This window comes from Tetrao urogallus, assembly GCF_951394365.1.
Source record: "Tetrao urogallus genome assembly, chromosome: 1".
In the NCBI taxonomy this organism is placed as follows: domain Eukaryota; kingdom Metazoa; phylum Chordata; class Aves; order Galliformes; family Phasianidae; genus Tetrao; species Tetrao urogallus.
Genome location: NC_136813.1, coordinates 6,877,253 through 6,894,919, shown reverse-complemented (window position 1 = coordinate 6,894,919; position 17,667 = coordinate 6,877,253). Strand labels below are relative to the sequence as shown.

Genomic DNA, 17,667 nt, shown 5'->3' with positions numbered 1-17,667 from the left:
TTTTTTTACTAAGAAATGACAACTTTTTTTCTTCTCTAAAGATCTAGGAAAGAAAATATTCTGTTTAACTAAACTATGTTAAAATCTCTGTACATTTTATGAGCTAAGAATATACTGTTTAACTTCAGTCAATGTGGAACATTAAAGCAGATCCGTAACTCAAGAAAACACAGTAATTCTGAAAATCAAACCATACATTCAGAAAATCACAGAATGGCTGAGGTTGAAAGAAATCTCTGAATCTATCTAACCCAATCCCTGCTCAAGCAGGAACATCTAAAGCAATTTGTCCAACACCATCTCCAGGTGGCTTTTGAAGATCTCCAAGGAGGAGACTTCATGACCTCTCTCAGCAATCTTTTCCAGTGCACTGTCACCCACACAGTGCAGAAATGCTTTCTGGTATTTAGAACCCCATGTGCTCCACTTTCTTCCCATTGCCTCTTGACCTGACAAAAGCCTGTCTCTGCTCTCTTTGCATCCTCTGTTCAGGTATTTATGGATATTGATGATATCCCCCTGAGCCTCATCTTCTCCAGGCTGAATGGTCCAAGCTCCCTCAGCCTTCCTCACAGCAGAGAGGCTCCAGGCCCTTCATCATCTTAGTGGCCCTTTGTTGGACTCTCTCCAGTTATGTCCGTGTCCCTCTTGTAACAGAGGCCTGAGTACTGAACACAGTACCCCAAGTATAGTCTCAATTGCTAAGCACAGGGGAAGGATCACCTCTTTTTACTGCTGGTGATACTTTGACTAATATATCCAAGAATATTATTAGACTTCTTAGGCTATTCCCATAGTACAAAATATTTCCCAAATGATAGAATAGAAACAACTTATTTTTTCCTTTGTTTCTTTAAAAAAATAATTCTTCTGTGTATTGATACTAGCTATCCTTCTCAACATGACTGAGTAAGAAGATTATTTTACTGCTAGTTAAAGTAAGGCAAATAGAATTAAGTGATTTGCTCAAGTAAACATATTTAGTCAGCAGCACAACTGGAAATAAACCCCAGCAACTCTAACCTGAAGCATTCCATCTTAACCTGAAATCTTCTGAACTTTACATAATTAAACACTTGAACTGTAGTGATTTTATGCCTCTACAGATTAAGTTTCTCCTGTAATCATCTCTCTGTTTTCTAAAGGTGCATCTTCCTAATCGTTCTAATTAATAGTGTCCAAAATAGAAATCTCCTCATTAAATAAAAAGGAAAGAGCAAAAGAGAATCTACAGGAATGTTAGTGCTTATTAAGCTCAGAGATTTGGCCATGCAAAATAACTTGAAAACTGAGGCTTCATCATTTTTCTGTCATAAACAACAACAGTTATATGACTGGATCATTTACTTAAAGACCACACTTGAGTCAGGATTAAAAAAAAGTAAGAAATCATTACTATGGAGAGTTTTAAAATTGTTAATTAAATGTAATAAGAGATAATCACAGTACATTTTTACTGTTTTCAAAAGATCCTAAATAATTTAAATGTCTCAAGAGTTTGATTCCTCAGCAGGGACAACCTACAACAAGACATTGCATGCTGTTTGTAGACAGTTAATCAGTTTATGCTGATTTTGTTTTGCCCTATTGCAAATAACTATAAAGTATTGAAATCCTGGAGTTGCATTCTGAAGCAGCCCAGCCCAGGAAAGCATAACATGCATGCAGCTGTATACAGCTGGACTGTATCTTGTCAACCACTGCAACGTATATTCCCACTTGTGAATCAAAAGGATCAGGCTTATTTTTGGAAATGTCTAGGTGTTCAAAGTTAAAGAGGTACTGAATTTGTGAGGATGTTGTTTGAGGAGCTAAGACCATAGCACTAAAATAGCTAACTCTCACTAAATCAGCAACAACAGGATGCTTTAGTGGCCATCAGTGTGAAGAGCAGTACCCAAACCAGGCACTTTGGTGTCCAGTTTAATATCTTAAATTGCTTAGGGGCTGATATATGCTCTATACCTCTGAATATCTAAACACGTGTTTAGGCACAGATGAGTCTTGAAGTCATTTTTGAAAATACCACCTTATGGTTTCATTGAGATACTTTACCGAGGCTTATTTTAAACATTTACATTTCATTTTCTTACACTATTTCTCCTTTGTGACTATAGGATGACTTTGTTTCCACTGACACTGACAGTGTATCCTATTTTGTTGTTCAAAGATTTGTTCACTTATCCTCTTCCAATGACTTTAAATAGTGCTATTTAGTGGTTTTAGTTCCTACACATAAGCTTGCTGCCTGTGGTTGCACTGTGTAAAAGGCAGATCCATCCAGATGCTGATTCCATGATATTAATAGGAAAAAATAACGATCTGCTAAAATTCTCATATTGAATATTTAAAATCATTTGCCCAAACAGACTCACTTTCAATTTTACAATTGACATTTTCTAATAAATAGATGAATCTGACTGAAACAGGAAAAAATCATTTTAAATTTAAGAACGTGGTTGTGTTTATGAGGGGCAAGCTGAAGAGTGGATTTCTTAATCCCCATCTTTTTTACTGCCTCCTTGATAGATTCCATCTTCAGGTTGTCAGGCATTTCAAAAAGCTCAGAATACGGCCAGATGTGTTTGGGGAGATATAATTCCCATATTAAAACATGGGATTGAAAATGGGTCGATGAGTACTCCTGTACGATGTGAGTTTCAATAATGATGACAAGAGCTTTCCTGGAAGGTAGGCACTCACAAGAACAGCTATATGCATCATTTTGACAGTAAGCTTGTTCCCAGTGAGCTATTATGTTGGGCTTACATGGCACAGTTTTGGTAGTGGAGGACTGAGATTCCAAAAGGGACCTGGTGCAGGTCATTGCAGAAAGAGTGCAGGAGGTGCTCCAGATATGGAGCAGCAGCTCCCTGTGGCCCAGGAGAGGCCCAAGGTGGAGCAGGTTTTCCCCCTGCATTTCCCGTTGCTCTAGTCTGCTATCAACAAGCAATAAATTACATTAATCTCCCTCTTCTAAGTGTCCCTATGCTAAGTCTGTTTCGCCCGTGGCAGTAATTGGTGAGTGATCTCAACCCATGAACTTTTCTTTCATTACAATTCTCTTCCCTTGTTCTGTGGAGGAGGGCTGAGAGAGGAGTGTGGTGGAGTCACTGGTGTGAAAGCACCAGTTTTTTCACCGGTTACTGTGAAAAAAAATCCACGATGCAATTGCAGTGGGCATAAAAGAAGCCCACCATTCACTCCCATTTTGAAATAGCTTCTTTCCATGATCAGTAAAAAGTAATTGGCATCTTCTCAGCTGTTCCTTCATTGCAGAGGGATCCCAAGGGTCCCTATAATGAAATGACCATAAGCAGCAGTGCTTAGCACTGCAGGCATGCACTAGTCTGAGTGCAGAGGCTACTCAATGTAGTGACCCTTGTGTGCTTATGCGGAGGATGTAGGAACATATCAGAAGCAGCTCCACATATCAATCATCAAGGTAATGGATGTTACAGGCACCTTACCCATATCCACTCCATGTGTAGACACTTTAGCACACTTATATATATTGCTTTTCTGAATTGTTTGATGCTGAGTCACCCCTGAATACCACTGAAAATAGCATGTTTTCTGTAAAAGGCGTTGCTCTAGATCCACGTACCAATATTATTCTCTCTTCCTAATCCTCATTGGTGAAAAAGTAGTGGAGTTCCAAGAAATGATGACATTAATTCATCAAATATCTTAAAATCATTCACTGTGTTATTATGCAGTAACACAAACTGCTGTTAATAATAGAATGAAACTGTCATAGATAGCTCAGAGAAGCTCTGTGTGATCATTGTTAAGACCCTTTCATAGGCTGAGAAAACAAAGCAAAAAATCTTTAACTGTCAAAGACTGCAAATCAGTGTTAGTGAGAACTGATCCAGGTTTCAAGAAACTTCAAGAAATTGGTTCTAAATGTAAGCCAAATATTTTCCAGTCACCGAGCCCCATAAGTAGGATAAGCCCCATAAGGAGAATCTCAACATCCAAAAAAGTCATACATAAGATGAATAAAATTTTCCCGTATTTTTATTTTTCAGGGATGCTCTCTTGCTTTTCTCCCATGACTAGAAAGCATGGTTCCTTCCACTACATGCATTAAAAAATACTGATGCCATCACAGATCAACAGCCTAAGAGAAAACTAAATACCTATTGAAAAAGAAAAAAAACAACAAAAACAAATACAAATCAACAATATTGGAGCTAGCTTTTAACAAAAACTGTGCTAGTAACTTGAGTGCCAAGAGGAATTCACTGAAGACAGGGAAGTCAATTCTGTACAGAACTGAAGTGTGTCTTGTGGCAAACGCAAAGAATTTCTCAGGACTAAGACCACAAACACAACATTTTATGTTACATAGCACAGAAACTCCTATTTGTAGAAACTCTGCTACCCCACGAGCTGCAATTTTTTTGGCTGTCAATAATCTAATTATACACATAATTGTCAATAATTATGTGTATTGTCAATAATTTTGAGAGAGTATGAATATCCTTCTCCATTCCCACTTGGTTCTCTTAGAGGAAAGCTTACTGCTCCAAAATTCTCTCTCTACTTCTGCCTTTGATGGGACATATTTCCAGCTGTTGTACATCAACATAGAACTGCTAATGTCAATTCACATTAACTGATCAAAACCAAACTACTTTCATCCTAAAATTGGAGTATATTCTCCTAGACTGCTAAGCTACACAGAGACCCAGACAGATCACCATTAAAGCAAAGGTTATAAACTCAAATTTATTATAGACAAATAAAGCTTTGGCCTATGAATTCTCTTTGCCTATTAAGTTAATGAGCCTTGACAAAGTGATCTTCTGAGGAGTGGCTGACAAATTATCTGGAGCAGCAATTTGAAAGGAGTTGGCTGGCTTACAAGCATTTAAGTTGGGAGAACAAGACATCATGTTCCTCTTCCTCTGGAAGAGTTATTTTTCAAATCAAATGATTTGAAGTTCACCAGCAGATTCTCAGTATTTGGAACACAGAGATATGACAATGACTGCAGTTACCAAAACAAGCAAACAATCCCTGCAACTTCCTCCACAAGCCTAGGGCTGACAAATTCTAATGAAAAACTATGTCAAGGAAGCCTGCAAGAAGACCAAGAACTCTTCATGTTTGACTGGAGAGCAAGGAAGTAAATAACCTGGAGAAAAAAGGGCTTTGTGGATTTAGGTAGACAAATACAGATCTTTCAAGATACTTGGGTGATATTTGGAGGATTTTCTTTGGTAGAACAGTTTTCAATAGACATAGTGGTAGCACAGCGGCAGATTTAGAAGAAGGTCTTTATATGGATTCAACACATCACATCCCATTAGACAACAGTACTTTTCTGAAATTTAGGGCTGTGCACGATGAACACTTTTAAAACATAGCCACTTCTATTAGGTTTAAAATGAGCTTAATACTTCCCTATTATACAGCATCCAAATGTAAATACTGAGTCTGTTTTGGAGATTGGATTATGGTATACCTAACAATGCTGTCTCTTTCGTCACCAAAGGCATATTGGTGAAAAATATTTAGAATGGCTTCCTCCATGGTCATTCAAAGAGTCCAGGGGGAAAAATGACAGCATTTGCGAATATCAAAAATGGTCATATTTCCAATCTAGATGTAATTGCACAGTGGGAAGGAAGAATAAATGATAGCAATCAGTCACCTCTGTCACAGCATGTAGCAAAGCATATTGCAGAGCATTAAACCATGACTTGTGTCTTTTCTCATCTTTTTGTTATCTCTCTGCAGTTTTTGTTGGAATACTGAAACTGGTTAAATGTACAGGGAATAGGGCTTAATTTTATGTTGAACTGGAATGATGAGAAATAAAACCTTGTTATTAAGGAGAACTGTTAGCTGACAGTTGAACAAACCTCTGTTTTTTAAGTCCTGATGTCAGATCATCAAATGTCTGATGACCAAGTGAGTGTTCAATCACACAATAAAACAAAAGGATGTAGAGAATTACTAGCAGCACAAATGGCCCAGTTCTGCTCTCCAGGGCTTCCTTGATTATTGGTGTAGGTGGTCAGCAGGTGATACCCTTTAACAAACTTTTTTCCCTATGCTAACCCCATAGATCTGATAGTCCTAACTATAGAGATAACTTACTGGGCAAGGAATTGCACTTGTCTATGATTAACAAACTCCATTCACATGGCAGCAAATTCCCCTAGAAGCCACTAGTTCCGCTTTTGAGTTCAGGTTGTTTTTTTTTTCTTTTTAAAATGACTGCTGTTGATTAGGAATACTTTTATAATGATCTCTTCTGTTGTCTGTCTCTAAACACTCAAAATGCAGAATGCAGAACTCAGAATGATATTGCAGACAAACTACTTGTGTACCTAAAGACCTGAGGTCATTTTACTACTTTCAATCTTCCTTCACGATAGTATCTGCAGAGACATTCAGATATTGTGGACAGATCTATTAGTGCTTAGCACCTTTATAAAATGTTGTCCTTATGAATGTTTTTCAACTATTTTTGCACTGGTCTCAACAGCTGGACTAATCACTTTGTGCAGTGATTAAGCATTTTACAAATTCTGGAAGCCACACAGTTTTCATCATAAGAAACCAACAGCTTCTGTAAAGTCCCACCACATCTGCTGCATTCGTCACTAGCAAGTCTTGTTTTTTTTTTTTTAATTTATCTTTCTATTTTATAGTACTGCAATGCCTTTCACAGATGTTTTTCTAATCTCCAAGGTTTCTTTCCTGTTATTATATCTTACATTAATTTATCATTTTATTTTCCACTCACAAACTTATGCTCTCTTCTTCCCACGGTTCTCTTCTCTTTGAAAAGTATATATGTATATATATATTTGTGATAAATGTCTGTGATCAAAGTTTCAAATACAATTATCTTTTCTTCTGCTGTAGAATATAAAAGCTTTTTTCCATTTATTATCCTGACAAAGGAAGCACACAATACCTACTTGAAAACTTGTGCCTAACTCTTGCCTCCTAGATCCTGTTTGTAAATAGTTTAATAAGCTACAGAAGAATACCTCACTAAGTTATACTAGCATATAGTTTTGAACAGTGTAATTTATTTCTTAACTTTTTTTTTTAACCTTTTTCTTGAAGGTAATCACTGACTATTTTATAGCAATGCCTTCCATTTTTTTCAATTACGGAAATGTTCATTATTGTAGGTTTTACTCACTGTATTCTAAGAGCACAGCTAGCCTATAGATTGCTAAATTTTAAATATACTCTCAGCTATGACTTGGTGAAGTGGGTTTGTTTATTTTTTTATTTTTTTAATTTTTTTGTGTGTGCTCATTTTCTTTCAGAGGCTTAGGCAGCTATTCTATAAATCCAAAGATAGTAAAAAAAACTATGCACAACACAGAAACAAAATGACTGAATTCCAACTAAATTACTACAGCTTTCAGTGAAATCTTAGTCATTTTACATAATTACAGAACAATGTATACTGAATTAAGTTGTAAAATGTGATAGATACGACATAGCCTATTTTAGAGCACCATTCCAATGGATTAAAACATTGCCTGTAATCATCACTGGATTTTGGATGACCAAAATTATATACCAAAGTAGCATATATCTTCCAGTGGTGCAAATGTGAAAGCGTGGTTAAAAATAAGCACAAGCTGTAGAAAAAGATCTATGGTGAAGGTGCAAACTATGAGATAAACCTAGCGATGTTCATGCACTCTAACAAAGGAGGTGAGGAAGAAGCGCATGCAGTACCTGGTGATCTCAGAGTCAGGGAGCAGGCCTATGTGGTAGTGGGGATAGGGAGCTGTAAGAAGGAAGTTTTTGTCACACTCGACAGGGGAATAGTGCCTAGGAGAAGGTGGTTTATCACACAGTTTGTTCACAGTGCTGTAAACAGGTTCAGGAGGCCTGGTGATACAGAGACAAAAGATCAGGTGCATATTAGTGGCTGAGAACATAAAGAAAACACAGCAATAAGTTTAAAAGCATGCACAGCAAATCTGTCAAGATCCTTTCAGTAGGGCTTTTTTGACAAGTAAAGTGTGCTGTTAAAGGAAACATCAGAATTGAAACACAATATTACAGCATATGAGCAATTGTATATACAGACCCAACAGAAGTGTGACATGAAAGTGGTTTATGGGAAATGTGGTACTGAAAGGGAATACCTTATCTCTGAAGTTCAGTGACAATTTTTCCCAAATGCTCTGCTTTCTTTCTTTCTGCTTTTTTTCTTTTTCCTTTTTTGATCTAACAGCTTTCTGTGATTTTATTAACTTTATGCGTTATTTATGTTACCACTTAAAAGATAATACGATGCTTATTTCCTGAAAAGGGGTCTTTTTCACTAATAATTTAAAATGAAGTTACATATTATTTGTCAAAATACCATTCTCCTGCCCAGCATCCTGAAGGCTTACCAGCAGAGCTGTGGTCAAAGTGAGCCATATCCTAGAACACTGTAGAGATGGTAACAAAGTATGTAAGCCATTCATCTCACTGGCCATCAATTCACTTTAAGCAAATTTCATTTGCTCTCTTTACAGATTCAGCCTTCAACACGTGATTATGCACACCACATCTCAAACAAGTAACCTCATCGACAAAACCGCAGCCATTTCACTCTGCTGCTCCAAACCAAACGGACAGCAGCCTGTGAGGTCAGATACAAGGATTAATGTCCTAGAATTGATACTGAGAGGTCATTTTTTGTTTCTCTTCTGCTGTCTAGAGGCCAGCAGCTTGACGAGGCAATACTTACCATGAATTTCCTAGTGAGCCCCTAGGTAAAGGGGAAGAGGGAATGTAGTACCAGGTTGAGATCCACAGGAGACAACCAGCAGCTTTCAGAAGAAATGCACCATCTAATACATTTTCTGCCATGCAACTTCTCCAGCTACTGTGTGGGCCCTAGCAGATACCTCTGGGCCTACTGGCAGAGTGAAACTTGACTCATAATTTCCTAAGTTTCTGCTCTAAAGAGTGCCAAGATGTAATTGCTGTCATATCCTAGCTTCTGCCAGAAGATCCAGCATATGGCACTGTCTCTGATCACAGCAATACAGCATCAGCCAGATGAAAATCGCAAACCTGAAAACACATAGAGGCCAAGCAGTTAATGAAACTCTTTCGGTTCTTCTGGCTCTACCGTGCCTCATATGGGTGTGGTTTTGCTGTGACTTTTACAAGTACCAAAATTTATTATAGTTGTGGATGCACTGGCAGATACAGAGAACAAATTTTCCTTTGTTGTTAGTTTCTGGTTTCATCCTTTGGGGGAAAAGGAGTAGCTGCTTTACAGAAAAACTGGTCTCACTAAATGCTAATAAAATTATTCATAGCAATCTGACATATGTTTTGAGAATTCTCTGTTCCCAACTTTCCCAGGGAAAACTTTACAATTAAAAAATCAGCAATTCAAGGTTACCAATTATCAAAATAGCACAGTTGTAATTCATTTGGTTATAAAGCATTCTGTCAATCATACAGTACAATCCTTTTAAAAATATACTTACAGCAGCAATTATTTTTTCTCAGTTTATTTTACACTTGCCTCAGAGGTGTGAATTTAATAATTTATCTACTAAATCAATTGCTTTTTTCAACACCAAAAATCTAAAGGAAATAAATTAAAAAAAGACCACACTTCTATTATTTATTTTGTTTTAGACCAGTACTTCCTTTTATGCTCTCAAAAAATGCTCTCTTTTGTTTTTAGACAATGTATTAAAGAAAGAACAAATACAAATATCAAATATGAATTATACCTACTGTGAAAACTGAAGAAATATTACCTCAGTGCAGGAAGAAGAATACAACCTGTAGATTTCTCTGTGTCTTAAGACACTAACCAGTCCACAAACAACTTCCTCACTTACTAAAGACAAGTTACTCATCTTTGAGTGGCAGATGACATGAGTGTTGCTGACCTTTAAATATACTGTGAATGCTAGAACTACAATTGAGTCAACAGTGAGTGACCATCCAAGCTTGTGCTTAGACACAAATCATGCCATAGTGATGGACAGATATAAGAGATTGCTACATTAACGAGCAGTTACAAACTGCTTCCAGAAGCAAAATGGAGAGAAACATTCCACATCAATCTAGATACTGAAATCAAATTTCTCCTTTAAACATAAACACACATCACTAACAAATATCATCTCAGAACTCAGCAAATTTTAAAATGTTTAGTATTTAGTATTTTGCACTCCTTTCAGTCTTGCTGAATGGAAGGATAACAAAAAATCGGAAAAATTCTTTCAAAAGTGACTGTGCTGACATTGCTAGTCCTTGTTACTATAACACAAATGACGCTGTGACATAGCTAACAACAGACCATCTGTAATTGGGCCGAAGAGAATTCTTGTGGTTAAGGACAGGAATTCAAACTTATCATTTTAATTCTTTCTTTGGAACAGAATTCCAGGCATCAGTTAATTCAAAATACGAATGCCCTTATTTTAAAGGCCTGTAACTGTACAGAGATTGTCATAACCATCTACTTGCCATCAGATGTCATCCTTTGTTGTCGTTAAGATCATGGACTGAACATGTTCCTTAGATAACTTCATCCAGACAGATAGGTTGCTGAATGCTAATTCTGCCAATTACAGAGTTGGACTCTGGCTAAACATTGTATTAGAAAAGGAAAAGCAAGAAAAGCAAGTGCTTTAAAATAAGCGGTACACAGCATCAAAGGTCTGGGTCAGATCAGTATAAACTTATTTTATCTCTCAATTTGATTCGCAAATGTCAATTAAGTAGAGAAAAAATAACTCAAAGTTGAAAATGGCAGAAAAGCAGAAAATGATTAAAATGTACAGGACAGATGACTGTCCTAGTCATGAAAACTGTGTTTTATTTAGGCCATTAATCCTTCAAAGTAATACTTGCTGCAACAGAGTATCTTAAAATCTCCTCCTAACACTTTACCTTCTTCCCTATGCAAAATAGAACTCACCTTCAAGAGCGCCTGCCAACTGTGGAAGACAACGATCCCCACCACAAAAACAAAAATTAAGAAGATCACTCAGCTTCATTAAATGATTCTCCTAATGTAGCATTTCCTCATTTCTATTTCCACTAGCTGTTAGGAGAAGAATGAACTTCTGTCCAATAGAATCAGCCCACCTGGTAAATCCTGTCTCACATTTCTTCTTTTCCAGAGCTATGGCAGAGACAGACTTTTCTCTCTAAGCATAGGATAAGCATAGGATAAGGAGATCATAAAAGATTTCTCTTTATAAACTGTTTCTAATGTTCCATTCTGAAAAAAAAACACAAGATCATCTCAACTTTTCTTGCAGAGTAGTGAAAAGCCAAGCTGAACATAAATACTGAGATCTGATTTTATCATTCCTCAAGCGAGTTTTAAATACAGGCAGCAGGTCATTAACCATGCCATAACAAACATGTAAAAGATGGCTATGTATTCTTTAAGTACTGAATCATAGCAGCTTATTTGCAATTCCATCACCCCTAGATACAGCAGGTACAGCTTCAGAAGGTTTGTTTTATTTAAAATAAATATTAAAGAAACGTTGTTATTTTTAACATGAAGAAGGACAAAGAACTGTGTTATAGAATGTACTTTGTCTATTATCTTAATTTTGTATAATATTTATAAATTATACTCTTAAAATGTCAAATAGGGTAAATGTTAATGAATAATTTTGGATAAATTTAATAGTTTATTTTTAGTGATTTTCAAATATGGGTCTATGTGGAAAAAACTGCTTCTGTAACATCTTAGAACTGCTTCCTTTCTGCTCTTAAGCTGCATTTTTTTTTTTCCTTCTCTTTTTTTTTAGGGACAAACATATTACAGTTCTCTGCGTTTATCTGTGAGCTAAGTAAGTTCTGTGATAAATGAGAGCAACAGCTACTGGCTCTACACAGACAGGAATAATTAAGTTAGTATGAGAATCAGGTGTACAACAACAGAGGAAAAGCATCAGAAAACATAAGCAGGAGCATAGCTTTTCTTGAGCCAGCGCAGATAATTCACTGACTGGAGAATCAAGCTACTCCATATCACAAGGTAAGCTTTTAAATGGTAGTTTGAACAGCAGGTAGCAATAAATTACTTTTCTGCTCCCAAAAGTTTGAAAGCTGGGACTGTTAATCAGTGTAGAGCATTGCTGCAATGAGGTAAGATCTCTACTGAAAGGTTCGACTAATTGGTGGAACAGCAAACAGCAACAGAGGTAGCAGATTGATTTTGATCTGATAATGGAGCTATTTATTTATTTCATAAAAGATTGTGTAAGGAGAGAAAATCTTCCCATTCGTTTGCAGTCTTTGTTTTTCCTTGTTTGTAACATCACTGTGTTATTATTTCAGGTTGGCTTTACTGCACAACAGACGTTAAAAGAAAATGTCCTTACTAAAACAGTGCTCATCAACATCCATGGTGCTCAACTGAATTTTAACATTTTTCTTTAGTGCAGAATCCTGTTTGGTAGGATTCAGTTGCTAGCATGAAGCACATTAAATGTGAACAGTTCACTTTTGGGATTTTAAAACCTTTTATGATATGGAAAGCAACCAGCAAAGCTCTCACAGCATACTGTGTCTGCAGAACTAGTCAGGAAATGTTAAATTGAATGCAAGAGAAAATAAGTTTTACAATGCTACAAGTCTTCAATAATAATATCTTTTTTACTCTGGAGTAATTCTTAATTGCATTCAAGTTCAGTAACAACAAGTAATATATTATTATTGCTAACACATTCTAGTGTTGAGTGTGAAAAGAGATGTCTTTGAAAGTACATCACCAATAAAACAAAAATCAAAGGCAATTTAATAGAAATGAAGGCTTCCAGAGCAGTGACTCATATATACGTGTCTTTTGATTTCTTAAGTTTCTCATTCATTTGACCTTCTAGGAGAACCATGCACCTTCTTGTTCAGAACAGTTTATTTAAAACCAAGAGTTGAGTTTTTTTCACAGGTTACACCCTAGCAATTTGAATAAGACCAAAATACTCCTACAACAAGTTTATTTCAACTGACAGACAATGTGTGCGAAGAGCTGGAAGAAAATACCTGAAGGACATTAGTCCAGTTGATTCTGGGAGTACTTTCATAATCAGAAAATCACAGAATCATGGAATCATGGAATATCCCGAGTTGGAATGGACCCACAAGGATCACCAAGGCCAACTCCTGGCTCCGCACAACACCACTCTGAAAATCAGACTGTACGTCTGAGAGCCCAGGTGTTTCTTGAATTCTTTTTTCAGTACTCAACCAACTTCTTGGTGAAGAACCTCTTCCTGATATCGAACCTGAACCTCCCATGACTGATCATAACCAATGGTTTCTCAGCTCCTTCGTTAATAACTGCTATGTTCATGAGCCTTAAAGTTTGCACTTTTTTTGCAATTGCAAAACAAATGCTTAATATCATACCAATATTTCAACACTGCAATGAAAAGTAAGGATGCCTTGATATGCTTTATAATACAATTTAATCACTGTAATCATGTTCTTGAGTGGAATGGCCTACAAGAAGATATAACACTATAATTTAGATCTTTTAATATTCTACTCCTACTTCTACGCTCATTAGACTTACACATTAGGACTTAGGAAACAAAATGACTGCTTAATTTGATAAAAACTCAGTAACGATTTTCTGTTTCAGTAATGGAAAAGAAGGATGCTTCACCCAGGAATGGTGAGATGCCAGACTGCAGCCTGTCTGCACTAGTAGCTTGTCTTTTGCAGGGATATTTAGGAAATAGGGACTGTAAAGAACAGCTCTTCCCTGCTCAGCTGCTGAAAATTAACAAGTTAGGGACCCGAAGCAAAAGCCAAGCAAGCTGCATTTAGTTGGCCTCTCCACTGTGAATTTGTGCACTTATCTGTATTTAAACGCAGATTCCTGGGCATAGCAACACCGTGTGGCAATGAGTCTTGCAAATAAAACACGACATACCAAAAATCTCTACCTCTGTATATCGTAAGTCTGTTACACACTGACAACATATGGGAACATTTCAAAATCATTTATTTTTCTCTGTTTTTAAGCTTACTTGGCAATGTATTGCAAACTCCCTGCCTTTGAGGCAGAAGTAAGTGTCTGCTGTCTTCTCCATCATATGGGTACTTTTACAGATCTCTACTCTAGTTCTCCCTCAAATCTTTCCACCTATACTGGAATCGCTTATTTCTCTGTCAACTTTGTCTGGAGCTACATCCAGTTGAATCCATATAGTATTCAATAATTGGATGCATCACAGACTCACACAAAAGAGACTAGGCTTACTACTTGCTTCCTTTCCTATCAGATATTCTAACCACTTTTATTGTTATTGGCTGTTCTTGAGTTTTGAGATGACACTGTCACAGAATTAATTACAATTATCCCTGTGTGTCTTTCTTAAGTGGTAATACCTGCTTTAAAGAGTCTTTGTCCATGGATACATGTACTCTGTACTTAGCTTCTTTGTGCACTATTAAATATCATGCACAGTTTCTGTCTGTATTATAACTGCCAATCCTACTATGTATTTCAAAAATCTCCATGAGAATCTGGACAGAATGGATCACTGGGCTGAGGCCAATGGGATGAAGTTCAACAGGACCAAGTGCTGTGTCCTACATTTGGCCACAACAACCCCAGGCAATGCTACAGGCTTGGGGCAGAGTGGCTGGAACACTGTGTGGAGGAAATAGACCTGGGGGTGTTGATTGATGCTCAGCTAAACATAAGCCAGCAGTGTGCCCAGGTAGCCAAGAAGGCTAACAGCATCCTGGCTTGTATCAGAAACAGTGCTGCCAGCAGGAGCAGGGAAGTGATTGCTCCTCTGTATTCAGATCTGGTGAGGCCACACCTTGAATACTGGCCTTAAGTTACACCAGGGAAGGTTCAGGTTGGATAGTAGGAAGAAAATTATTCTCAAAAAGAGTGATCTGACACAGGAAAGAGCTGCCTAGGGAACTGGTGCAGTCACTGACCCTAGAAGTGTTCAAGAAAAATTTAGATGTTGTACTAAGGGACGTGGTTTAGTGGGAAATAGTGGTAGTAGGTAGATCATTGAATTGGATGATCTTGGAGGCCTTTCTTAACCTTGGTGATTCAATGATTATATGATTCTGTAAGTGAAGTTCTGAATTATTAAATTATTTATTTGTTCATTTTTAAGAGTTAAGGATTAATTCGATTTCACTGACACTATTAGAAAGTCAACTCCTGTTCCTTGGAAATCTTTGACAGGCCCAATGAATACATGCAGATTACTCAAGAGACAATGGATTATCTTCTGACTCAGCAATAAATTAGCTTTAGCATTAATTATTAATAAATCTGAAAGTAAAAGTTATTATTTAAAATTAATTTGGGGCAGTGAGACAAAATTTTAAGCAGAAAATTGTGACTAATTTCTAAAATATAACAATTATTTTAAGATAAAGTCTGTACTGAATAGATGAAAGGTAAAGTAGTTGATGTGTATACAACATAGGACTGAAAAATAGAATGGTGACTTGTTTTTCTCAAAAGCTTTTGACAGAGTTCTGAAAGTACCCACTGCTGATGGTAGCCTAGCTAAGTGCAGTTGCACTGTATTTCAGCAAGCGTCCAATTTAATGTTATACAGGTAATATTAATGTACTTTTTTTATACATGACCATTTAATGTATAATTTGAATAGTATTATTTTATTTTTCCATAATTGCTAAGGTTGATAAAAAGCTACCAAGAAAAGTTCCATGCTACTATGGAACACCATATTTTGAAATCCATATGATCATCAGCAGAACTGTAAATTGAAGAATTGAAGAATGAGAGCATGAGACTTCTACCACATGAAAGATGGAGGAACTGGAAGCAGCAGCAGGCTGTCATCCTCCAGGATAGGCAATAATGACTGTGAGCATATAACAGACTGCCTTCAGGGATCATGTATGTGTCATACAACCCCAGAAATTTTGAGTTTCTGAACACTATCATAGAGAGAGATGGCCCTAATGTGACCCTGCAGCATCTTATTAGCAATCTTTCCTATATGCCCTCTACCTCTGTTCCTTATCCCTGCCTTCTTGTACAGTTATCAATTATCCCAAAAGTCACACGTCAGTGTCTGAGGGAGCTGCTGGTTCAGCAGTACTGAAATTCATGGTTGCTTTTCTTCATAATACTTTTCACTATTGCTTCCTCACATCTCTTCCTCCATTTCTCAGTTATGTCCTTCCTTGTCTTAATTTTGGTTGCCCAACAAATATGTCCTCCCTGCTGGTGGCTTCCATTCTCACAGTGACAATTTCTCATGCATTTTCACACTCAATCTCACTGTAATTCTTTGACAAAAACACTCTTCCATTCCTCCAGTCTTTCTAAAGTTCTCATCTGACAGGACTGAGCATTCAAAGCATGCATCAAAAAAGCTTGATGGAATAAGTAAAGATAAGGCTTTGGCCATATAACGATGCGCTCGGTCATGCTGGCTTTTTTAAACAATGTAGTCAGAACTTCAAAGTTATGAGAAGGTTTGCAATACTGCAGTGTGAGGACAGAGTCTGAAATAGTTCTACTGTGTAATTGCATTTTTTTTTTTTTCCAAAGACTTAAATTTATTGGCATTTAGATAGATTTTCACAAATGTAGTAGAAATACTGCGTGGATTGAACTTCATCATCTCGCAGATTTCAACAGCCTTGTGCTACATGTGGGCTATTACAATATTCATAATACATCATCATGATTTTTAACATCAACTAAGCCATGTAATTCTTCCTGAAGTCCTTAAATAATGAAACTGTTATGATTTAAATTATATACATTTCAATTTGATAACACTAGAGGTCAATTAAATTTTCTTTACAAATAACAGCTGCAATTTATACTAGATTGTAAAACAAGACAAATGTGCCACCTTTACTATCCCTAGATAAACAAATCCAGCTTCAGGAAAAAAGAAAAAAGAAAAAAAGCATTAAAATACTAGCTGGAACAACTAACCTACCAAAGTTACAAATGATTTAATAGGAAGAATAAATAAAGTTATCAATCTCCACGCGTTACTATATGTAATCCTCTTTAAGGCAGATGACAAGCTGAGTTTAGGTGAGGTGCAGTAATTCGATTGTTCAGAGCTGGTAATATATGTCACATTCATATACCTGCACCAGCATACTTCTACACAACTTTTATTCATCACTCATATCACAACATCTAGTCAAAAGCGTGGTGTAAAATTCACAATTTGAAAGCCCTACTTACGTCAATGCTCTTTTTCATCTGGGAGACATGAACTTCAATTCTGTTCCCTCAAAAAAACTAGAAAGAAATGCAGCTAACTCCTTTCAGCACATATACCCTTTTAAAAAATGCAGTGTTATGTCAATGGATAATCTAAGCAAACCCACTCGATATCAAAGGAATACTACTCAAATCTGCAGCTCTTTTTTCCCTACTAATCAAAAACCAAAACCATTGTTAAAAAATTGTTGATAGTTTTATAACACAAAAAGCTTTTTTTTTTTTTTTGTTATGTTTTAATCCTGAACAGTCAAATGTGTGCATAAATACAACTATAAAGGTTTTTCTATGAAATATCCTCAATTCAACCAGCAGGTTTATGTAAGCAACCGGGAAACAGTGAAGGAACTATTTTCAATATAGGGAAAATTTCCCATGAGACTTAGACTTAAGGGTTCTCCATTTTCTTCCTCCCAATACCC

At 36.6% G+C, this 17,667-nt stretch overlaps 1 protein-coding gene across 5 annotated transcripts in view; it reads right to left on the bottom strand.

Annotated features, from left to right (window-relative positions):
* DLG2 (discs large MAGUK scaffold protein 2) overlaps positions 1-17,667 on the bottom strand; it is a gene marked incomplete at both ends in the record, with an annotated part of 740,481 nt that overhangs the window by 255,245 nt on the left and 467,569 nt on the right. For all 5 annotated transcript variants that reach the window (XM_079537732.1, XM_079537733.1, XM_079537734.1 and 2 more), the window contains one exon: positions 7,726-7,881. In XM_079537732.1, the coding sequence (XP_079393858.1) occupies positions 7,726-7,881 (156 nt within the window). The remainder of the gene's footprint in view (positions 1-7,725; positions 7,882-17,667) is intronic.